We start from the raw sequence: 25,499 nt of genomic DNA, 5'->3' as shown, positions 1-25,499 counted from the left end.
ATGTGAACATAGCTGTAGTTATCATAGTACTGGATTTATTTTCTTTTTACTTTCTTAGCAATTGCTGTCATAGAAAATTGACAGTTAGAGTAATGGCACAAATACTAACAAAGAGATAGAGGGGCTGGCCAGTACTTACCTCAGCTCAGTACAGCCGATAGATACACATAAAACAGAACCGAAAATTTACGTTCCTAGCTTTCGGAACAAATGTTCCTTCATCGGGGAGGAGAGAGGGGAAAGAAAGGGAAGAAGGGAAAGGAGATTCAGTTACTCACAACCCAGGTTATGAAGCAACAGGGAAAGGAAAATAGGGAGGGTAGCAAGGATGGAGGCATGGTTGTCAGAGGGAAGCCAAAGATATTCTACTGTAAGTACTGTGCCAGCTTCAAACCAAAGAGGATGCATACAGAAGTAAAGAGGTATATAGTATAAAGATAAACACAACTATGTAGGATGAAAAGATGCGTGAATGGCTAAAGAGGAAAGGGAAAGAGGAGAAGACTGAAGAGTAAATGGGATTGAGGTAGTTTAACATAGGTTCAGTCCAGGGGGATGGCGGGATGAAAGGATGTGTTGGAGTGCAAGTTCCCATCTCCGCAGTTCAGAGGGACTGGTGTTGGGTGGGAGAAGCCAAATGGCACATACGGTGTAGCAGGTTCTAGGTCCCTAGAATTATGCTGGAGGGCATGCTCCACTACTGGGTATTGGGCATCTCCTAGACGGACAGTTCGTCTGTGTCCGTTCATGCGCTCAGCCAGTTTAGTTGTTGTCATGCCGATGTAAAAGGCTGTGCAGTGCAGGCATGTCAGTTGATAAATGACATGTGTAGTTTCACACGTGGCCCTGCCTTGAATTGTGTATGTTTTACCAGTAGCGGGGCTGGAGTAGGTGGTTGTGGGGGGATGCATGGGGCAGGTTTTGCAGCGGGGTCGGTTACAGGGGTAGGAACCGCTGGGTGGAGAAGGTAGTCTGGGAATATTGTAGGGTTTAACAAGGATGTTACGGAGGTTAGGGGGGCGACGAAAGGCAACTACGGGTGGCGTGGGGAGAATTTTGTCAAGGGATGATCTCATTTCAGGGGTTGACTTGAGAAAGTCATATCCCTGGCGGAGTAATTTGTTGATGTTTTCGAGGCCAGGATAATATTGGGTGACAAGGGGGATGCTTCTGTGTGGTCTGGGGGTAGGAACATTGTTGTTGGATGGGGAGGAATGTATTGCTCGGGAAATCTGTTTGTGGACAAGGTCTGCGGGATAGTTGCGGGAGAGGAAAGCATTGGTCAGGTTATTGGTGTAATTGTTGAGGGATTCGTCACTGGAGCAGATACGTTTGCCACGAATACCTAGGCTGTAGGGAAGGGAGCGTTTGATGTGGAAAGGATGGCAGCTATCAAAGTGAAGGTACTGTTGTTTGTTTGTGGGTTTGATATGGACAGAGGTGTGGATGTGAGCTTCAACAAGATGAAGGTCAACATCCAGGAAGGTGGCTTGGGTTTTGGAGAAGGACCAGGTGAAATTCAGATTCGAAAAGGAGTTGAGGTTATGGAGGAAATTAAGGAGTGTTTCTTCACCATGAGTCCAGACCACAAAGATGTCATCTATAAACCTATACCAGGCCAGGGGAAGCAGCTGTTGGGTCTTCAGGAAAGCATCCTCCATGCGGCCCATAAAGAGGTTGGCATAGGACGGAGCCATCCTGGTTCCCATGGCCGTAACCCTGATTTGTTTGTAGGTCTGGCCTTCAAAAGTGAAGTAATTATGGGTGAGGATGAAGTTGGTAAGTGTGATAAGGAACGAGGTTTTTGGAAGATCTTCGGGTGGGCGTTGGGAGAGGTAGTGCTCAAGGGCAGAGAGACCATGGGTATGTGGGATGTTTGTGTAAAGGGATGTAGCATCTATGGTGACAAGAAAGGTTTCAGGTGGGAGAGGAGTGGGAATGGATTTGAGGCGTTCTAGGAAGTGGTTTGTGTCTTTGATGTAGGATGGGAGTCTGCGGGTGATAGGTTGGAGGTGCTGGTCTACCAGAGCTGAGATACGTTCGGTTGGGGCTTTGAAGCCTGCTACAATGGGACGGCCCCTGTAACCGACCCCGCTGCAAAACCTGCCCCATGCATCCCCCCCCACAACCACCTACTCCAGCCCCGCTACTGGTAAAACATACACAATTCAAGGCAGGGCCACGTGTGAAACTACACATGTCATTTATGAACTGACATGCCTGCACTGCACAGCCTTTTACATCGGCATGACAACAACTAAACTGGCTGAGCGCATGAACGGACACAGACGAACTGTCCGCCTAGGAGATGCCCAAAACTCAGTAGCGGAGCATGCTCTCCAGCATAATTCTAGGGACCTAGGAACCTGCTACACCGTATGTGCCATTTGGCTTCTCCCACCCAACACCAGTCCCTCTGAACTGCGGAGATGGGAACTTGCACTCCAACACATCCTTTCATCCCGCCATCCCCCTGGACTGAACCTATGTTAAACTACCTCAATCCCATTTACTCTTCAGTCTTCTCCTCTTTCCCTTTCCTCTTTAGCCATTCACGCATCTTTTCATCCTACATAGTTGTGTTTATCTTTATACTATATACCTCTTTACTTCTGTATGCATCCTCTTTGGTTTGAAGCTGGCACAGTACTTACAGTAGAATATCTTTGGCTTCCCTCTGACAACCATGCCTCCATCCTTGCTACCCTCCCTATTTTCCTTTCCCTGTTGCTTCGTAACCTGGGTTGTGAGTAACTGAATCTCCTTTCCCTTCCTCCCTTTCTTTCCCCTCTTTCCTCCCCGATGAAGGAACATTTGTTCCGAAAGCTAGGAACGTAAATTTTCGGTTCTGTTTTATGTGTATCTATCGGCTGTACTGAGCTGAGGTAAGTACTGGCCAGCCCCTCTATCTCTTTGTTAGTATTTGTTTCACATCTCATATGAGATTTTCCATTAATCATTTGGAGTAATGACACTGACATTGATGGCAGCAGTGATCCTTACTGTGCCAAAGTTTACAATTTGTTCATAAGTAAAAAGCGATATTAAATTCAGCTAAACAGCAGCAACATAGTGTCCGTCAGTAATGCAGGGAAAACCAAGAAATAATTCCACTACTATGTAACAATATTACAATCTTTTGAAAGCCTTTGTCCATGTTATATTGGCAGTTATTAATTTGGCTGTTCAGGAACCTCAGATATAAGTTAACACTTCTGTACAGCGCACTACAGCCCCTGAAAGGCATCTATACAATTTTCTCTCTGCTACACCACAAGCGAAGAGATCCTTTGTGAATCTCTGTATTCTTACATTGTATTAATTGATGCATAAAATTATGAGAATTCATCCATAACCACACTTTGTTGCTAATTGGTCAGCCACATTCAGAGAAAGTCTGATACACTGACAGTTAAGTTTATGTCTAACATTTCCATGTACCACAAGATCAGTAATTTATAAGACAGCATTCTCCTTACCCAAAAAGGTTGTGAGCAGGTAAAAACCCAGAGTATGGTTTCGATGAGGCTGTTTGGGCTTCCTTAGTTCCACAAGAAAGATGTACCTTTTCAGCCCATAATAATATAGGGTCTGCTAAATTTTAAATGGCTAAGCATTAGCCTTACTCTTGAGACCTGTTGTGGTAATTGTCCTCACCAAATCATCAACTTGGCATATTTTACCAAGAGACTGTAGTCGATGAGGCTCAGCAGCTCAGATTTGCTGGTTAGTTTTATCTTGAATCATAATTTACCAAGATACCATTTGCAGAGTCTTTGTCCTTGACTGCAGAATGTTTTAACAGGCTTTAAATGTGTGAACAGATTGATCGGATTGCCATGGGAAGTTCCTTTTCTCCCTTGGTGACCAACTTTTTTGTGGAAGATTATGAGGAGAACTTCGCAAGTTTTAAGCCTTTCATCTTTTGGAGGTATGTGGATGATGCTTTTATAATGTGGCCCGACAGTGAGAAAAATTTCATCAATTCATGGACCATTTGAATACCCTTCATGGAAAGATCCAATTTACCATGAAACTGGAAAAGGGTTGATGTCCTCTTTTTCATGAAGGTCATGGCTCATTGTAAAACTGGCAGCACAGTGGGACATGTGTCTTTCACAAGCCAACAGATACAGATCTACACCTGTGAGCAGAGAAAGGTCATCATTCTGCCCCAACCATTGGTGCCCTGAATACACTTGTACATAAGGTAAATATGGTTCCTGATAAAGACTATCCATGGGAAGAACTTTGAACATCTCAAAAAGTTTTGAAGATAATGTCTACCTGCCATGCAAGATATGCAGAACTTTACAATTCAAACCATAGATGAGTATCCCTTGTCAAGAAACAAGAGAAAAGGTGGAAGTGAATTGCCTTCCTGTCTTTCATAGCGAGTTTTTCTTCTGAAATAGTTTGTATCCTCTCTAAAAATTATGTTAATGTTATTTTTTGGCCAATGCAAAAGACAGCCACTCTCATTGGCTCTATGAATAATGACTTCATTTGGTAGAGAGCAGGCAATTACATGATTGCCTGTCAGTGTGGTCTGTTGTGTATCAGACTTACTTCACCTACTGTTGCAAGAATTCTGCATGTAACGCCAGTGCTTTACTCTCCTGCTATGGTTTGACAAATCTGCCATAACTACGCTCTGTATACAGGCAATCCATGTTATGGATTACGAGAAAGTCCACATTTTAACATTTGTTTCATCTCTCTGGGATTCAGTTTTTGGGAAAGCTATTGAAGTTAATTGTGGTCAATGATTTAATTAATTGTGATTATGTCTTTAATCACCCTCAAAATGTGGATTCCAGCCCTGGTAAAAGTCAATTCGCATAGACATTGGTCCTCTCCCCCTCTTGACCGGAATTTGTAAAACAGCATCTTTCATAGTGGAGTCATGGTAACATATATCTCTGCCATTTTCCATGTACTCACATGTAATTGGCTTACCCTACCAGTAAATAATGTGGATTGGAGCACCTTACTGTCAGTCTGTCCAACTCGCTGCAAAGATGACTAAATGGTTTATAGTCAAAATAGTAGCAACAGACAAAGCATGACTACAGCTGAATTTATGTAATTTTGTGAATCACGAGACCAGTGAACTTCATTTGGGGCAAGTTGGAAGCTGGAAGGCAGTGGTTTGAGAAATAGCAGCATAACCCCATATTTTAGAAATGACAAACGCAGTACTGTGCCTTCATCTAAATTTACTTTCACAACACAGAATTGCAAGCTGTCACAGATGTAATGGTAATGAATTGCCGTCTTATTGACAAATATAACGTCCAGTATAGTATGTCCCGAATATTTATTTTCAGCATTTTTCAGCTTCTAAAACGACTATCTAAGATGTTCAGAACATTCTGTACAACTAAATTATAGAGCTACTACTCCCTGAAAATGTCGTACCCTGTTACCGTAACAACTGCCCTCCCCTGGTAGCTGAGTGGTCAGCGCGACGGAATGTCATACCTAACGGCCTGGGTTCAATTCCCCTCTGGGTCGGAGATTTTCTCCGCTCAGGGACTGGGTGTTGTGCTGTCCTTATCATCATTTCGTCCCCATCGACATGCAAGTCGCCGAAGTGGCGTCAACTCAAAAGACTTGCACCAGGCGAATGGTCTACCTGCTGGGAGGCCCTAACCACATGGCATTTCCATTTTTACTGTAACATCTGCACTTTCATGAGTTTCAGTTACTAATATTAGTGGATGAGATAAATTTGCTTATTCAGATTATTTTGAATCTTTTGTGGAACAATGATGGTTTATTTTATGCTTCTCACTGTAAAAGTGAAATATATTGTTATTGTGTCAGTAACAAAGATAGACATACTGGGTGACAATTATTGGACTATATGAAGTAAAATCATCATAACTTCTGAACAGTTTGTGTAAGGACATTCAAACTGCATGGTTGGCTGTGGGGCATGATGGGAATTAGTTTGCCCATGCACACACGCCTTGTTGTTTGCGGTCATTTGCATGTGAAAATGTCATGATGCAGCATGCTTGAGTGTATAGCACTTGTGAGGGCCTACTATGTGAGCAATAACAGCCCAGCTGCAGCTCAAAGGAAGTTTGTTACCAATTTCAAGCCAAAGACAACATCAAAGTGTTCTAACAATCAAGAATTTGATTTGCGAGTTTGAGAGAACGGGTAGTGTTCGTGATGATGGTGTTGGCAATGTCGGTCATCCAAAAAGGTGAAAATGCCTGAAAACATTGAGAAGACACGTGCTGTGTTTCAAACCAGTGCCAGGAAATTGATCAGACAAGCAGCACAATAGGTAGGAATCAATCATGAGACACTGCAACAAATTGTTATTGAAGACCTGCGTCTCTTCCCATACAAAATTCAACCCCATCAGCTATTAAGCCCCAGAGCCATGGAACAGTGGTTGTGTTTTGCCTACACTATTGTCCACAGAATTGATGAACAGGACTTTGATGTGAATATGGTTTGGTTTAGCGATGAAGCCCACTTTTATTTGGATGGGTTCACCAATAAGCAAAATTGGCACATTTGGGGGACTGAGGATCTGCATTTTGGGATTGAGAAGACTCTTCACCATCAACAGGTGATGTGTGTTGTGCAATGTCCAGTCATGGAAAAATCGTTGCCTTATTCCTTGATAGCATGGTGACTACCAAATGGTATGTGAAGGTTTTGGAAGATAATTTCAATCCCATTATCCAGAGTGACCCTGATTTCGACAAGAGGTGTTCATGTAAGATGGAGCTCGACCCCATTGAAGCAGGAAAGTGTTTGATGTCTTAGAGGGGCACTATGGGGACCGCGTTCTGGCTCTAGGGTACCCAGAGGCCACTGTCATGAGCCTCAATTGGCCACCATATTCTCCGGATCTAAACACGTGTGACTCCTTTTTATGAGGCTATATTAAAGACAAGGTGTACAGCAATAATCCTAAAACCATTGCTGAGCTGGAAACAGTCATTCAGGAGGTCATCGGCAGCATCGGTGTTTTGACACTTCAGCGGGTCATGCAGAATTTCGCTATTCATCTGTGCCACATCATTGCCAATGATGGCTGGCGTATCGAACATGTCATAATCTAAATATGAATATCTTTAGTGACTTTTTACATGTTGAATAAAGTGTGTGCATACTGTAGTTTATAACTAATTTACATTTTTTTCATGTAGTTCAATAATTGTCACTCTGTGTACACTTCTCATGAGGCAAGGAAACTTAGAGAACAAAATTTTCATTCCATTTGATGATCATGGTCCACATTAATAGGAATTCAAAAACTAAAATTTTGAGCAATTTCATTGTAGCCCCACAAAAAATCTCACAAATGTCATGCTTCACATTATGACTGCCACAATCTGTTAGACATATGTCTGCTCTTTAACCATGCCAAATAAATTGCTGATCAGAGGGTAGCTGTTTCACCTTTGGAGAACGATGCAGCAATGGCTTATCATGAAATGGTTTCAACAACACCTTATTGGGTTTCAGGAGGTATGTGGCACCAGATGTCTATGCATAGGTTATGCAGTTCTCATAAACTAAGGGCCAGTGGTTTTTGGGTGTGGGGAGGTGGTGTACGATAGTGCCCCAGATATGTTCTATCATGTTCAGATAAGGTGAATTTAGTGCCCAACACATGAACATCAGTTCACTAATGTGCTCATTGAACCACTGTAATACACTTCTGGTCTTGCACATGGACAGTTACCCTCCTGAAAGATATCATCACTGTTGAGGAATACATAAAGCACAAAGGGATGCAATTTTGTTGTCATAATCCGTATCTGTTATGATGCCTTTGATTACAGCCACAGGTCCCATGGAAGCTCATGTGAGTGTATCCCGGTAGCATAGTAGTGCATTAGTGGCATGATGCATGTTTCAAATGGCTATTCACCTGTATAATGGCATATCTGGACACTATCATTGCAATCACTAGAATTGCAATTGATGATGTTTTCGGGTCGACATGGGAACACACTTCTACAGTCTGCCACATGTTCAACAATGTGAGCAGATCAGCAGGCTCCAAAATACTTGTGCCAGCACTAGAGTTTTATTGTGACATTAGATCAACCACAGATCACCGACTTTCTTGTTTTAAAGAGGTCTTAAGCCTCCGACCTCTACTGCCTATGATAAGGCATGAACGTCCCACACCTTGTCATTTACTTGTGATATAACCATCTTTCAACCAATCTCCACAGATTTTTGTAACATTAGCATGTGAAGAGCCTACCAGCTTTGCTGTATGTGAGATGCCATTTCTCAGGTGCTCATTCCCAATCTGCTCTTTGTAAAAGTTGCTTATTTCAGTAAATTTTTTTACTTTCAACATGTATCATCACTAGAATGATTCACCATTCATCTCTGGACTGCTTATAAGGAACCCTTACCACACCATGTGTTTGCAACAACACCAAGTGGCAATGGTAAGAATGTTCTGACTCACTCATCAGTGTGTGTGTGTGTGTGTGTGTGTGTGTGTGTGTGTGTGTGTGTGTGTAAAACAGGGTGAGGATGACTCGTGCAAGGCCGATATCCAGTGTCAGTACTTTCACTCAGAAATGTTTCATCATCCTGTTTATGTATTGGCAGCTGCACACTGATCATGATATTTGGTGCAGTTTGTGATGCACAACTTCAGTGAAACTTTCCTGCTTGCTTGCAAATGGCTCTGTGTGTCTGATGGTCAGTTAAAAGCTTGATGCGGTAACTAAAGTAATAATAAATTAAGGATGGGTCAGCATTTTTGCAGTTACACAAATTATTGCTTTTTTAATCACCCAAGCATGTTTCACCACAGTTGTGTCATGCTCAGTGTGTTTTTTTGTTATTTTCCTGAGATACGTACATATAGGTTATTTTTAGGTTAAGAAACATGCTGCATCAAATTTTGTTGTCATTTAAGTTGCATGTGCACTTTACCTTTTATTTTATATTGTGTATGTTCTGTGGCACTCAACCAAAACAAGCCACAGGTCTAAACTAATGCACCATGTCATTTGCAAACATGAGGTATGTTAGAAAATTTAATTTTTTGTTTATTATCTGATCTTTAAAGATAATAAATAAAAAATTCAGTGCAGATGATTTTCTAGCATCCCTCATGTTTGCAGATGCATGGTGTACTAATTTAGACCTGCGGCTGATTTTGGTTGGCAGTCAGAGAACACTCACAGTGTAATGTAAAAAGTAAAGTGCACATACAATTTAGATGACAACAGGATCTGATTTATCATATTCCTTAATCTCAACAAAATTTGATGTATCATATTCCACAACCTAAAAATAACCTGTATGTGTGTATTTCAGGAGAATAATAAAAATTAAAAAAAAAATTAAAGAAAGGGGGGGAAAAAAAAACGCGGAGGATGCCACAAACGTGGTGAAACACGTTTGGGCTATAAAACAAAACAATAATTTGTGTACTTTTATAAAGCTGGACCCATCCTTAATTCATTATTATTTTCCTGCAAGCTTGGGACCTGAGCTCAAAATTCCAATATGATAGTAGCTAAAGTAGTTCATGTGCATTCACTCTTCCTTGTGTTTTCTAATGCTGTTGTAGTTTCACATTCCAAAAGATCTTCCCACTATTAAACTTACAATGGTTTACTCAATAAACTATGTAATGTAAGCTGTCTAGCTGTGTAGCCATGTAATTAGTTTCCTCCATCTTACATCTATAATCATAATGTTAGGAATAGATCTTGATATATTGTGTGATGCTAGATGGTGGTTTGTGATGGTCAAAATATGAGGTTGGCTTTACTACTTTCGGGGTTGCACTTTGTTTTAATCTTGCTACACTGTGATGGCAAAAACAGTTGAAATAGATATGTTTAGTAACCAAATCTTTTGTTGCCAACTTGGTACATTAGTGATAAGCTGTCATAAACCTGATACCAGTGGTGATGTATGGTTGGAGGGAGGGGTGGAGTGGGTTTGAGGGCAGCACCAGAGATTTACATTAAGCAGTCCATGTATCATTTTGATTATGGATGTATTTCTCCAGTACAATTCTTATATTGTGTCTGGGTACTTTTATTAGTCACATAGTGTAGTTACCAGGTGTTAATTATCCGTTTGTTTTGAGACTTGATGTAACATTGTGTACATTATGTTTGTTATTTCTCTGGCTGCAGTCATAAAAATAAATTTGTGTAGACATTAAAATGTGAAAATAAATGCAAGAGAATGTAGAAGTGGACAAAGGAAGGTTCTAAACTCAGTCGTTTGTTGAGACAGAACCATTGTGTACAATTGTTACGGATAAAAAAAAAGGGAGAATAGCTGAAATACATCAGAGTATAATGTGATGAAGGAATATGTATCATGAGTTTATCAAAAATGTGATTACATATTGGCAGAGGAATTGATTAATAAGTTAAGAGACTGTGCAAATGAAGCTAGGCTGAATAATAGAAAAATGGGACAGTAGAGATGGAGAGATCAAAAAAGTATTTAAAAGCATGTAAATTTGAAACTAAACACTAAGAAATACTCTTGATAGCTGCAGAAGGGTATTCCAGAAAAATAAACTGCAAGTCAGAGAATAAACAAGATTTGTATAAAGGAGGAGTGAGGGGGATGAAGCAAAAGAGAAATAAAGCTGGAGCAGTTTTATGAAGGGAGGTGATAAAGAGAGGGGGGTCTACAGAGAGGTACAGATTTAAAAGAGTCTGTATCAAATTATGTAGGTGATTGAAGGTAGGATTGCATAAACAGAAAAAATTCTGTCAGTTGTGACATGTAGTAGAAGAGCACTGTTCTGCAGTAAATAAAAATAACTGTTTGGCAGAATGGCGGTGGTTGCTAAAATTTATGCTTTGGGTAAGTCTGATGCCTTTGTTGTTCTTAATGTCACCATTGTCAGTGGTGCTGTTTTCATATATAATTGCAGATGACAATATTTATGATATGTTACAAGTGTTGTTAATGCATTTCAGTCCAAGCTACGTTCCTGGAAGGCTCAGGCACTATGGGCAAAATTCGACAAACGAGCGAGTCATAAATGCTACAATCGAGGGAAAGCTAGTCCAAACTCAAGGGTTAGTACCAGTTATGGTGCTCCATAAATTCTGTGGTGCTTTATATAGTATATTAGCAAGATACGACACTAGTTCTGTTACTATTTTTTATAATGGTTTATGTACTAATAACTGTCTACCTTCTAAACGTTTGCTCATTTTGAAATTATATAATTTTCTCACCTAAAATGTAACGTGAGTTAATAATATGAAAGTAGAAGACCAGTTAATAATATGAAAGTAGAAGACCAGTTAATAATATGAAAGTAGAAGATCCCTTTCTCCTCCCTTTGAATCTCCCTCCATCACTGCCTGTGTTGGCGAAATTAAATTTACTACATCCAAAATAGTAAGGCCAAATAACTTTCTTAAAAATCACTATTTATTTTTGTGGCAGTGGAAGCAAAGAATTGGGAAAAAATGACAGTATTTTTTCTTATAAAGAACAAATAAAATTATTTAATTTCCCTGACATTTTAATTGACTCTTCAGTTTTGAATAGAAAGAAATGCATTACACTAAAAAATATGGCTAACTTAAATCTTCACATATTTTCTTTTATGTTTGATGAACTTAACTTTGTATTACAGGTACTGATCATTGGGGCAGGTCCCTGTGGTCTTAGGACAGCAATTGAAGCACAGTTATTAGGTGCAAAAGTTGTAGTTGTCGAAAAAAGAGATCGAATAACACGGCACAACGTTCTTCACCTGTGGCCTTTTGTCATCCATGATCTCAGAGCTCTAGGGGCTAAGAAATTTTTTGGGAAGTTTTGTGCTGGGTCTATTGATCACATAAGTAAGTATACAGTTTTGATGTTTAACTTGTGTTTATATCATAAAATAAATGATAGGAATGATGTATGCACAAGAAAGTATGGTGATTGTGATGATATAATATATAGATACCATGATAATGGATAATTAAAAAAATCCACTCACCAAACGGTGGCAGGAGAATGCATGTATAGAGGTATTAAAATCTGCAAGCTTTCGGAACCAGAGGCTTCTTCCTCTGTCAGAAGGGTTGAAGGGGATGGGAAAGGGGTGAAGGAAAAGGAAAACTCTTCAACCAAAAGGAGCCACTGGCTCCAAAAGCTTGCAAATTTAAATACCTTAATATGTGTGTTCTCCTGCAGCCACTTGGTGAGTAGGTTTTTTATCTATCCAATTACATTATATTTTCTAAAATTACTAGTTTCATCGATGTACCATGTTATTATTTGACAGCAAGCTCATATTTTATTTTCCTCTCATAACTATTTTTGATGATACATTCTGACATAGAATGCAAGGCCTTTGTTATTTTCATTTCTACTTTCATTTTCTGATACACTATTCTCATACAAATGAGAATAATGATACTTCCTGAAAACAGATTGTTGTGTGTAATTACTTTCACGTATTTGCCTGCTCAGTATTATTTGTGATTTCTATTTTGTATAAGATATTATTTGTTTGTTTGTACATCATTTGAATTAATCAGTGTAACATTTTTTCATAAACTGTAATGAAAATAACAATTTTATTTACTGTGAAGTCTGAAAACGTGTAAGAACAGAAATGAAACAAAGATAGAGGAAGTTGTAGTGTAGGGACAGGTGGACATTGAGATTAGGCAGTTGTAGGACCCAAAGGTTGTTTTATGGCAGATATGTTGTATTTAGTGATGAAAGATGCTCTTGGTCACAGTTTATCATTGGCTGATGACGAGGGTGACCAGCTGACAGTTGGGTGATGGTCATGAAGTACTTGCTGTGGGGCTGATACATGTCCTGCAATTACATAACAAAGATGTGATTTGAGGATCTGAAGCAGATGAGAGTTATTAAAATATTAGTTGGCGAGAAAGAATTCATTTTAGTGACTCATCTAACTGCCCTTGGTTTTGTCCCAGTTTTATTTGTGTATCATTCTCTCAAAGGAGAAGTAGATGTGGTTGGCAAGAGTTCAGTGAGCTGTATGTGTAAGGAATGGTGTAGTAGGTGTGAAGTTGATTGGACATATGGAATGTTAGTATTTAGGAATGAGGCATAAATAATGAGAATCCAAGGATATGATTATTGTAGGTGCTTTGTGTTTATTATAAAAAGATAGACTGCAGACGTAGGCTGTGGGTGTCTGTAATCAGCTACATTGTGTGATTTGTGTGGGTTAAATTTTGTTAATTTTGGGAAGCATGTATGGTATGGATGTTAAAAGGCAGAAGAATTCAACTTGAATATTCTGGATGTTTGAGCAGAAAGAGGACGATCTGCTGGACTTACAGAATTGTATACCTATTGCAGGAATTGTAGATTAAGGTATCAGGCAGTCACTTAAGTCATTCAATATCTTAATCCTGATCTGGGTTTTCCATGGTCCAAACTTGCTAAGTTGAATGCTAGAGTGGTTCCATTGATTAGGCCATGGCTGATTTACTACCATATCTTCACTTACTCCTATTCTACATTGTTAGTGTTTTATATATGTATATACTATTCCTGTAATGTGTCTGACATGTCCAGTACTATTGTAGTAAATGCTCTATGGATGAATAAATAAATAACCACTTAGTGTCATCACAACAGACATAAAGCATCCAGCTACAGAGAGGATGATGAAATTATTGCTCTTACATCAGTTATATAGTTGGTCTTATTTGGGAGGGATGTCTTTCAATAGTTCTGAGAAATCTAAAGGATTTGCATTTTTGAATAATATGTAACAGCATTATTGTGGGTTTGCTTCAGGTTTCAGTACTACACAAGCTTGTACCTCTTTCATGTTCTCTCTCTCTCTCTCTCTCTCTCTCTCTCTCTCTCTCTCTCTCTCAAGGTGGTAGACTTCAGTTTATTGGTAGAATACTGGGGAAGTGCAATCAATCTACAAAAGAGATTGCTGACAAATAACTCATGTGACTGGTTTGAGAATATTTTTAAAGTGGGCAGGACCCATACCAGATAGGATTAACAGGGGATATTGAATGTATACAGAGAAGAGCAGCACAAATGGTCACAGGTTTGTTTAATCCATGGGAGAGTGTCACAGAGGTACTGAAGGAACTGAACTGGGAGACTCCTGAAGGTAGATGGAAACTATCCCAGGAAAGTCTGTTATCGAAGTTTCAAGAATGGACATTAAATGGGTACCCTAGGATTATACTGCAACCCCCATATGTATAACTTGCATAGGGATCATGAGGATAAAATTAAAATAATTACTGCATGCACAGAGGCATTCGAAGAATCATTCTTCACATCCTCCATATGTGAACAGATCAGGAAGAAATACTAATAATTTGTACAGTGGGACATATCCTCTGCCATGCATCTCATGGTGGTTTTTGCAGAGTGGAGGTGTAGATGCAGCGTGTAATGCTTATGCATCTTATAGCCAATCAGTGCCTCATTTATGAATTGGGTTATATTTATTCACTCCATTGTTTGTATTCCATTCAGGTTTTCCATTGTTGAATTAGTCACACACATTATCAGACATATTCGTTTTAACAGACATGTTAATGAGTGTTTGCATCTTATTGTATGGCTTTATGATAAGTATTGTTTTAAATACTACAACCTCGAATTAATCTGTGTATTGTTTCTTAAAAGCCGAGAGGCTCCAGTTAGGATTCATTTCATGTATAACTGTAAGAATTTTTCAGAAATAAATATTAAGTAATTGAGTACACTGGATTCAGACAGTTTCTCTTTTGTTTTTGGGATAAGAAAGTTTTATAGTCTGCTGAGACACTGTGTTACTTTGTGCAGGTATACGGCAGCTACAGTTTATTTTGCTGAAAGTAGCTCTGATACTTGGTGTCGAAGTTCATGAAGGTGTTGGATTTGAAGGCCTTGTGGAGCCACCTGAAGATCAATCCATTGAACGTAATATATAACTATTTCATATATTTTTTGTTCATTCTTAATTGTTTTCATTTATTTGCTAGATACTGGTGTGGAGCAGATTGCTATGTCATGTTACACATAATTAATTTATCAGTAGTTAATTGTGATAATAGTTCATCAACAATAATAGTTCATCAACGGTAATAGTTCATCAACGGTAATAGTTCATCAACGGTAATAGTTCATCAACGGTAATAGTTCATCAACGGTAATAGTTCATCAACAGTAATAGTTCATCATCGGTAATAGTTCATCATCGGTAATAGTTCATCAACGGTAATAGTTCATCAACAGTAATAGTTCATCATCGGTAATAGTTCATCATCGGTAATAGTTCATCATCGGTAATAGTTCATCAACGGTGTGTTTGCTGATCATTTATGTATATTTTGCATTTGCCCCTGTAAGAAAAGTGGGAATAGCATATTTTATTCGTAAACAGAAATATTTTACCTTAACTGCATTTCTGAAAGTGGCGATGGTAGAGGAATGACAAGAGAAAAGTGTACACAACTATTAAGCTGTTGAAATGAAATATAGAGCAGTTTTTGTGGATGTAGTGACTTTTAAGTTTATTTAATTGTGTTTAAGAACACATTACTATATCCAAATGGGGTATTGATCTTGGAAGATTCAATGCAGGCTTCACAACCTGCTTTTAGTAATGATTATCACAAACGTCTTCAGTATCTTGATGTCTTCGGGCTTTCATTATTTCATCCAGTGATTTGAAGAGTTACCAAATGAGTGTATTGCTGTGGACCTTCCCACCAGCAAAGCTTTGTTTTGCATGTTTCCCATCATGGGAGTCACATATCTTCCCACCTTCATTTTGTGCACCATCATAGGTTGTTACATCATTTCATACAGTTCTTGGAGCTTCCTGATACAGCCATTCACATTTGGCCCAGGTTCAAATGTTTTTACCAAGAGTTTTCATTCAAAATTTTATAAATTCTAATTGTCTGCTCTTGTGGCACTGAAGGTCTCTGTTCCATGTAGCAACATTGAAATAATTATTGTTGTGTTTGGTTTACAGGGGATAAAACATATGGTCATAATCGATTATAACTGAAGTAAGTGAGTGCATTACTAATCAGTTGTTTATCTTAAGGTTTTTTGTATTAGTTATTGCACCAGGTTTTCATATAGAACCCAGAAAGTGAATTATAGTCAATTCTTAACAAAGTGTACAGAAGTAATTTGTAACAACTACTGATTTTGGATAATTTTATGTTGAATTGCTCTCCATCTCTTATATTTGTTCTAATATTTTGCTTTTCTTGTCATAGTTACATTGCTAAAAATGTTCACTTTGTGGAAATGTTAGCTCTCTCTGATGAAGCAGCTGCTTCTTTTATACTTTAAATTTATTACATAAGTAGTTTTCATGGTTGAAGGTTTATTTGTAGGGAAATGACAAATAATATCACAGGCTGTAAGAAATTCTAAATAATAAAATTAGAAATGTTCTATTATGAACTGTAACCAAGTGAAGACATAATGGTGCCTACATATCTCAGGTTGCAGATTGAGGCATACCTGTAAACGTACATACAAAAGCTAACAAATTCATTATCTGTGGAAACTAAGTTCACCACCCAGATAAAGGAGAGAAGGAACATTTAGGTAGAACTCTCAGTCTGCTGTCTATGACATGTCAACTGTTTTGTATCATTATTTAATTGCAAAATCATGAAATTAATTGTGCTGTACAAAGTACAGCTTAATTTAGAGTGTGTTTGCAATTTGAGCCAATATTTGCAGTGACCGTTACTGTAACACTAATACAAGAAACTAATACATCTGTTGAAAGCTTTGTGTTTTTGTATTTCTATTACTTATTGAATGATGAATGGATACTGAAATTATTTAAGAAATTAAAATTTACCTGTTTTGAGGTAGCTAAATTGTCTATGATATTCACAGGAACAGGCTGGCGAGCAAATGTGACCCCTCCTGACCACCCAGTTTCTCAGTATGAATTTGATGTCTTAATTGGAGCTGATGGCAAAAGGAACACTCTGGATGGTAAATTTCTTGATTCATTGACTACAATATTACAGTTGTTCCAAGCATGGATTTCTGGTTGGGACTCCGATTGTTGGTGCTTTGAATCCAGAGCATCCTTTTATTCATAAAATGTATCAAATGAATCCATAAGCTGTCCAAAATATTCTTTGGTTAAAAATTGATATCCCATATTTGTAAAATAGAAACACCCGTTTCAAATTGTTGACTGAAATAGTACTCATAGCTTGCTGACTTTATATGACTAATTTTCAGATTTATGAAGTTACAAGAGGCAGAATAGGTTGTCAGTACTTACTTTCAGAAGACAAAATCTGCTACTGTTGATAGACACACTCATAATTGAAAACCCAAATCCTAGCTTTCACAACAATTAGTTCCTCCCTCATGGTAGAAAGAGAGACAATTTGAGGAAGAAGAAATGGCAGATCATTCAAACCCCAGGATGAGAGGGGCCCACATGTTGTGAGGGCATGGATTTTTCTCATCCTGCAGTTTTAGTGACATGCTGTTTCTTTCTAATCCCTATCAACTTAGTAACTTTTTTACCTGAGGTAGAACTAAAAGCTATGAAAACATTTTTCACTTTTAAATGTGTCCACCAGCAGTTCTGGAATTTCATCTCTCAGCTATTGTGTCTCTTTGTAATTTTATAGTTTTCTGATCTGAATTCTCCTTTCTATACAAATTATCAGTTTCTTTTATTTTCTTTAAAATCTCCATTGTCTTTTTTTTTTGTGAGTTATGCCATTGTGGTGAAAGCTGTACATAAGTGAGTATGATCTGAATATTTTAACAACAGCCTTTAGAATGAAATTTCAGATTAATAGAGTTGTTGTTTTTCATTATAAATATTAGCTTTTAGCAAAGTCTCCTATGTTGAAATAAATATGAGATTTCTACAGAAAATATACTATGTGATTTTACATTCAACATTAGATGTATACATTCTGTGCAGCTGAAAAGAATAAAATTGTTTGCCATGTTCATCTTATTCCTTTACTATAACTCATCTTTTTTTTCTTGCAGGGTTCAAAAGAAAAGAGTTTAGAGGAAAGCTTGCAATTGCTATTACTGCAAATTTCATCAATCGGCATTCGGAAGCTGAAGCACAAGTGGAAGAAATCAGTGGTGTTGCTTTCATTTTTAATCAAAAATTCTTCAAAGACCTATATGCTGAAACTGGGATAGATTTAGAAAATATTGTTTATTATAAAGATGAAACACATTATTTTGTTATGACAGCAAAGAAACAAAGCCTGATAGATAAAGGGGTTATTTTAAATGTAAGTTGTCAATTTATTTTCTGTTATGGTTTTTTTGTTTTAAAATCATAATCACAAACAGATAAATCATTCATCGAGATTGTAACTCAATAATTAATGAATAAAATGTGATATGTTGCAAGTATAAAGATGATGTTGTAAGTATTATATTACATTTATGACAAATTTCTTAGTCGAACAAGAAAATCAGTTACTGGAATGAAACCAGTCCACATTTTAGTTTAATTTCCTTCCAAGTCAGTGCATGACAATATCAGTCAGGGTTGCCCCAAGTTCTGGGAATCGGGGAATATCAGGGAATTTAAAACACGTCAAGGAAATCAGGGAAATTTCAAAAACACTGGAAAAATCCAATTTTTGCCTCCTCCTCAGGCCAGAGGCCACGGGTAATGGATTTCAGACATTACAACTGTCTCACTGCAAGAACATTGTACAGTGAGGCATTTTATAGACATTTTACTTATTCTAGCACATTTTGGCACTTTGAAAGTAATTTATATATTAGAATGTATTATTGATAAGAGGAAGAAAATAGTGGCAGTCACTGGCAGTTTATACACTAAATACTCACATATCTCGTGAAAGAAAAACCACACAATACCTGTAAAATAATAGACATAACACAGTGGGCAATAACCAACAATAACAAACATAGTAGAACCAACATTTTATTGGCAGTCATCTGGAGTGTTGGTTTACACAACTCTTCTTTCAAGAGGCCTACTTTTTTCTGCTGTTGTATCTGAAATCAGTGAAGATATTTTCAATCTGTCTTGTGATCCCAATGAAATGTATTTTTGTCACTAAATGTGTTTCGTTTTATTGAAATAAAATAACATCTGTGGTCTTAATGAAACGTATATAACATTTGACTTCCTTTCTCCATCCTGCCTCGGGCATGGATGTGTGTGATGTCCTTAGGTTAGTTAGGTCCCTGAGCTACTGCAACGTTTATTCTTTTCTGGGCTGCTTTCCCTTCCCCTTCCATCTCTTTCCCTGACCTCCTTCCTTTCCCTTTGCCCCCTTCCATTCCTTCTCTTGGGGTTCTTTATGTCGGCCTGGCTATCCTCATGACATTGCTTCGGCTTGTGGCTTTAGTTGGTTGCTTTTGCTACTCCTTTTCCACTTTTCTTTTTTGATCCCCCTCAGGTGTTTGACGTCCATCTTTAAATTTGAAATCTGTGGTGCGAGCCAGATGGGGAAGAACTCCCTCCCTAGACTCTTTGGCGTGGACTCCTCTCCTTCTCCCCCTCGCCCTCTTCCTCTTCCTCTCCCTCTCCCTCTCCCTCTCCCTCTCCTTCTCCCCCTCACCCTCTTCCTCTTCCTCTCCCTCTCCCTCTCCTTCTCCCCCTCGCCCTCTTCCTCTCCCTCTCCCTTTTCCCCTTCCCCTCCCTTCCTGCCAAAGCCCTTTCGCCTCCTTGCTAGGTCACCAGCTCAGTAGCCAGTCCATGTGGTGGGGCTGTCATGTACCGATCTGGCTGAGACCCCCGATAACACAGGGATCACTCTGCTGGTACCTGTGCTGTGAATGCCTCGTGCAAGCCTATGAGTGGTTGCCCATCTTTTTGGGGCATCAGAACTCCCGGCAATGATCGTCCTGCCAGGCGGCCATTGCTGTGGCTGGATGGTGCCCACAAGGTGAGCCCCTGTTCGGAGTGGATGGTACCAGAGTGGACATTTGGTACTCTCTGACATCTCTACTGCGGTCTTGTCTCTTCCTTAACGTAGTTCTGTCTCGGTTCCTGTTTCTGCCTTTCCAGCCTTACCCTCCTAGGGTACACCCTGGGAGGAGAGCCAGACTTTCCGGCTTGGGGGTGAGGCCCTTTTCACAGTTTCTGGTTTCTACCAGCACTGACAGGGAGACTTTTTCCACCACCAAAACCATTTTCTTTGTGGAACATACTCAGGACAAGTTCAGTTCAGTTGAGTCATTATGCAAGATAAGCTCTGGCTTTCTCATTATAAAGACAACTTCTGCCAGCCAGCCAGCCTCCATCTGTGCCTGTGCCTGTGTCCATTTAGGAGACAACCCCATAGCTATTACTCCTCACAAGGCACTCAGTATGACACACGATGTAATTTTCTGTAGGAACCTTCTCCTCGAGTTTGATGATCAACTTACAGCTAATTTGGAATGACATGGCATTCTTTTTGTCTGGCATGTACAGAAAGGCCCTAAGGACCATCGTAGAGACACTGGCACTTTCATCATGGCATTTGAGTAGGATCCCCTGCCTGAAACGGTCAAGGTAATGGTGTATAGGTGCGTTGCTTCCACTGCCCCAAGTTCTGTCCCATGTCCTCGCGATGTGATGTCATTCCCATCTGTGGTGACTGTGGCTGCTCTTTTCATGTGGGGAGTACTTGCAACTCTCTGCCTAACTGTGTAAACTGCTCAGGTCTCATTCTCCCGAATCAACGGAGTGCCCAGTGTACATGAAGGGAAAAAACAGTTCAGGAAATAAAGACCGTTGACCGTCTCAGCTACTTTGAAGCCCAGAAGAAATTTAATAGACTTCACCCTGTAAATCTCTCCTCTACCTATGTCTCAATTACGCCTTCACTTTCTCATCCCTAACCCCATCCCACCCCCTTTTGTTTCCTCACCCTCGGCGGCTCCCATCCCTTCCTCCTCCTCCTCCTCCTCCTCCTCCTCGGCCAAGGAAAACGTCCTCTTCTCTGGCTTCTGCAAAGGATGGTGCTCCATCTTGGAACACCCCTCCCTGGCATTCTCAGGACAGAAAGCTTGCATCCTTGGGCCAGAGGAGAGACCCGCACTCCAAGGTCCCCAAAGCCACTCACACTCTGTACATTCCTGACTGTCACCTGTTCAAGAAGAAGCAGCGCAAGTCAAAGGAAGAGGCTTCGCCGGCTTCCCACAGGGCTTCATCTTTTGACTTCATCCCGAATCGAACTCAGTTTTTATGGATGTCATCCCATCCTCATTGATGAAGACCACCGACCAATTGACCTCCCTTCAGCTCCTTTATGTTTCATCTGGACTCTCACCACATGATAATCCAGTATAATTGCAACAGATATTATTGCCAACTCCTGGAAATACAATGCCTTGTTTCCTCCTACTCTTCATTCTGTCATGCTCTTAAGGAAACTCACTTCGTAATGACCGCTCTCTAAAGTTTCATGTTGTTGAGCGTTCTATTAGAACCATGCCGGACCCGGGAGAGCGTGTGGAGGGGTCTGCACTTTGGTTCCCACCAACACCATTAGTGACTGGATCCCCCTTCATATCAACCTAGAAGGAAAGCAGTTAGAGTGCAGAAGGCTGCAGCAATCACCGTTTGCTATGTCTACCTCCCTCTGGGAAGGCCACTTCCTTATGTTGAACTGTCTACCTTAATACAGCAACTCCTGCGACCATACCTCCTCCTTGCACATCACCCCCTGTGGGGTGAGTGCCACTTCATTGGGTAGTGGTCTTCTACTTGACCAACTTACTACAGACTCTGTTTTGTGTCTCCTCAATGACAGTTCCCCTACCCACTGCAGTGCCACTCATGGAACTTTTACTGCTCTTGATCTCACAATCTCCTACCCTGCTCTCATGGGTTGCCTACATCGGTCACCCCTTGATGATCTTTGTGACAGGTACCACTTTCCAATGATTTCCCTGCTGCTGCCAGGCAGACAGGTCCCCACGTTTGGCATTCCGCAGAGCCAACTGGCCTTTATATATGTCTGCTGTGCACTGTGGCACCTCTCTCTCAAACTACATTGATGTGATCGTGCAGGGTATTTCTGCCACTACTCTTCATGCTGTTGTCACTGCTTTCCCCCTCATCATTGGCCAGTACCATGGTGGACCAAGGACATGGCAGTTGCTGTCCAGGACTGCCAACAGGTGGTGCAACAATTTAAATGACATCCTTGACAGACCAACCCCCTTGCTTTGAAGCATCTCCTTGCTAAGGCTCATTACCTTATTAAGCGGAGTGAAAAGGACTGCTGTGAGCACTATGTTTCCTCCCTGGGGACATATGGCTTTCATCGCAGCTTTGCTCCAAGCTCTGTAGCCTTCTGGGCCACAAGTGGCAGTTAACTGTCCAGGGGCTTATTCTCCAAGGTGCTGTGTCTTCTGATCCATTGGTCCATGCAGAACACCTCATGACACACTTTGAGACATCATCAGCGTCCTCTTCTATCCTGCCACCTTTCTCCAGCAGAAAAACAGAGTTGAACAGACCCCCCTTGTGTTTCAACACCCAGCAAGCCAAACCCTGTAATGAACTCTTCACTGAATGGGAATTCTTGCAGGCTCTTACCTCTTCATATGACATGGCCCCAGGCCCAGATTCCATCCACAACCAGATGATTTAACACTTGGACATTACACAGAGGCAATATCTACTCAGGGTCTTCAAGCACATTTTGCTCACAGGTGCCTTCCCCTCACAGTGGTGAGACAGTATAGTTATCCCAATCCTTAAGCCTGGAAAGAACCCAATGTCTCTTGACAGCTACTGCCCAATTAGCCTTATGAATGTACTTTGTAAACTGCTTGAGAGGATGGTTACTTCAGATTTTATTGGGTACTTGAATCTCGGTGACTTTTGTCCCCGTATCAGTGGGACTTCTGGGAAGGATGATCTCCAACTGACCATTTACTGAGGTTTGAAACTGCAATCTGACTGACTTTTACTAACTGTCGGCACCTTGTTATGGTCTTGTTTGACCTACATAAGGCATATGATATGATATGGCTTGGCACCACTGCATTTGAGTTACTCTCTATGACCAGGGCTTTTGCAGCCCCATTTTGATTTTTATTCACGATTTTTTATCCCACCAGCTCTTCTGGGTTTCAGTTGGCACTTCACTCAGCAACCTTTGGATTCAGGAGAATGGTATCCCACAGGGTTCTGTATTAAGTGTTGCACTCTTCCTCATAGCGATCAATGGACTTGTAACCTCAGTTGGCCCTAAGATTACCGCAGTGTTGTATGTTGACAATTTTTGCATCTGGTGCAGCTCCCACTCGGTAGCGTCTGGTGAGTGCCAGTTCCAAGCGGCCATCCAACGGACCTCTGCGTGGGCTGTCTCCCATGGCTTCCAGTTTTCTCCCTCCAAAATGCTAGTTATGCATTTTTGTCGTCAATTCATAATACACCCTGATCCAGAACTTTATTTAGGCGACCAGCTCCAAGATGTTACAGCACAGTCCCGTTTCTTAGGCCTTTTTTTAAAATGAAAAGCTGACGTGGCTGCCCATATTCACCACCTGAAGGCCACATGTATGCGGAAATGCGGAAGCTTAATGCTCTCTGCCTCGTGGCCCACACATCTTGGGATGCAGATCGTGCAACTCTTCCCCTAGCCCCTTGACAGTTTCCCCACAGAAGAGAGGATTCTCTCTCTACAGATATGATGAAGCCAACTCACAGATTCCCTGACCATCTCGTGTACCCTGTCCTCTTTGCAAGCGAGGGACGGCTCCCTGCTGATCATTGACCATGTGTGGGATTGACAGTTGGAAGGCGTCTCACTTCCCTCTGTCGAGGTCTCCATCTCCATTCACTGAAATGTGCCCCATATATTTCCTCTCACACCCCCCTTGAATGGTGCCCAGACCACGGACTAGGACTGACATATTCCAGAGTCCTAAGATCTCTGTTACCCATATGATCTTCCAGCATTTAGCACATTCCATCCTTCCAGAGTTCCAGGGTGTTACAATCTTCTGCAGTGATGATTCTAAGATGATAGATAAAGCAGGATACACTTTCATGTCTCCTGCTGGATTAGAACATTGCCAGAATCATGTAGTGTGTTTACAGCAGAGCAGCTGGCAGTTACAAGGGCCCTCCATTTTGTTACTGAGCAGGGGAGCCGACATAAAAAATATTGGGAGGCCTATATTGGGGGTCTTGCCCCAGGAAATTTCCTAAATTTTAGATGAAAAATGTCATTCTTTCGGAGTTCCAACAACTGAAAAAAATTTGAGTTTACATCTTTGTGCCCTCCAATTGCTAGTCCTTGTCGGCATAGAAATTGCACAGTAGTAAAAATTGTCTCAAGAGCTAAACGACGGCCTTTCTTCATATCACTATCTAACTGTTCATTCAATTGGGAGGTGACACTTCAGTTAGTGGTATAATTTAGTTTCAGAACACCTTCTTTATGCGTAAATGTATTTTCATGAATATGGAATTTTTCCAAATCTTTTTTGCAGTTAGAAAACCCTACGGAAGTAAATGCATCTTCTTTTTTTGAAGAAAATTGTAATAGATTTTTAGCATCTGCCTCATTGCAGGTTTTGCAAAAAACTTTTTCGGTTGATGCTTCATATTCTAGCCATGTATGTTTGATAAACCAAGACTTCTGAAATGATCTTCCCTTACTGGATTGTCCAGGTTTCGGCTGTTAACGGTCCTCGCCTGAAGACAACGAAGCAATTGATGACACAATAGTTGTTGGAGGTTGACTTGCAGTATCGTCAACTTCCAAGCGTGCCGTTTTGGTAACAAATTTATCCAATGCAAACTTAATTCCCGATACACTAAGAGTCTAAAGTAAATGAATAAAATATAGTCATATAAAATAGTCCACTAGACACTAAAGGCAGAATACTAAACACGTCTGCAGCATGCACTGAATGAAACTGTCCACACTGAATAATGGCGACAGCAGAGTGGGCTTTATATAGCCGCAGCGTTGTAATGTCTCGAAACAAAAAAGCGGTGGGTTCCAGATGCTTCTGCTCCAGTCCTTTTGACGTCGCCATGGCCACAGCACTGGCCTGCCAGTGCCAGACTTTACCCTAAGGTTCGCGCACTGGGACAAATTCTAAGTGTGCCCGCAGCACTGTAACACTATCATGATTCCCACCACTCATTTTCAGTTAACTCACTTACTACCATAATTATTATTATTGTTGGATATGAGGTCCGCCAGGTATGCAAAACACCGTTTTAACTCATTACTGAATGTATTTTAGAGGGTAACTATCGTCAAACAAGGAAAATAAAAATTTTCAACATAATTTTGTGATTTTACAAAGCATAATATAACTAATAATTTTCTTAAATTATTGGGGGGGCTCGGGCCCTCTCAGACCCCATGGAGTCGGTGCCTGTGTTACTCAGGCCTCCCTCCACAGCGTTTTAACATGTACTGACTCATTGAGCAGCCGGCTACTCTTGTCATCTTTTGGTCTCTGCTGTCCATGACCTCCTCTCGTTCATTGGCTGTGCCACATGCTCTGTTGGCTTTCTCTGAGTCCCAAGTCATGTG

The 25,499-nt window shown here is 40.4% G+C and overlaps 1 protein-coding gene across 1 annotated transcript in view; it reads left to right on the top strand.

Moving 5' to 3' along the window:
- LOC126481676 (F-actin-monooxygenase Mical) overlaps positions 1-25,499 on the top strand; it is a 561,514-nt gene that overhangs the window by 313,177 nt on the left and 222,838 nt on the right. The window contains exons 5-9 of the mRNA XM_050105609.1: positions 10,962-11,063; positions 11,633-11,840; positions 14,794-14,910; positions 16,861-16,962; positions 17,992-18,248. Coding sequence (XP_049961566.1) covers positions 10,962-11,063; positions 11,633-11,840; positions 14,794-14,910; positions 16,861-16,962; positions 17,992-18,248 — 786 coding nt within the window. The remainder of the gene's footprint in view (positions 1-10,961; positions 11,064-11,632; positions 11,841-14,793; positions 14,911-16,860; positions 16,963-17,991; positions 18,249-25,499) is intronic.

Source organism: Schistocerca serialis, chromosome 5 (assembly GCF_023864345.2).
Source record: "Schistocerca serialis cubense isolate TAMUIC-IGC-003099 chromosome 5, iqSchSeri2.2, whole genome shotgun sequence".
Lineage (NCBI taxonomy): Eukaryota > Metazoa > Arthropoda > Insecta > Orthoptera > Acrididae > Schistocerca > Schistocerca serialis.
This window is presented reverse-complemented; position numbering and strand designations above follow the sequence as displayed.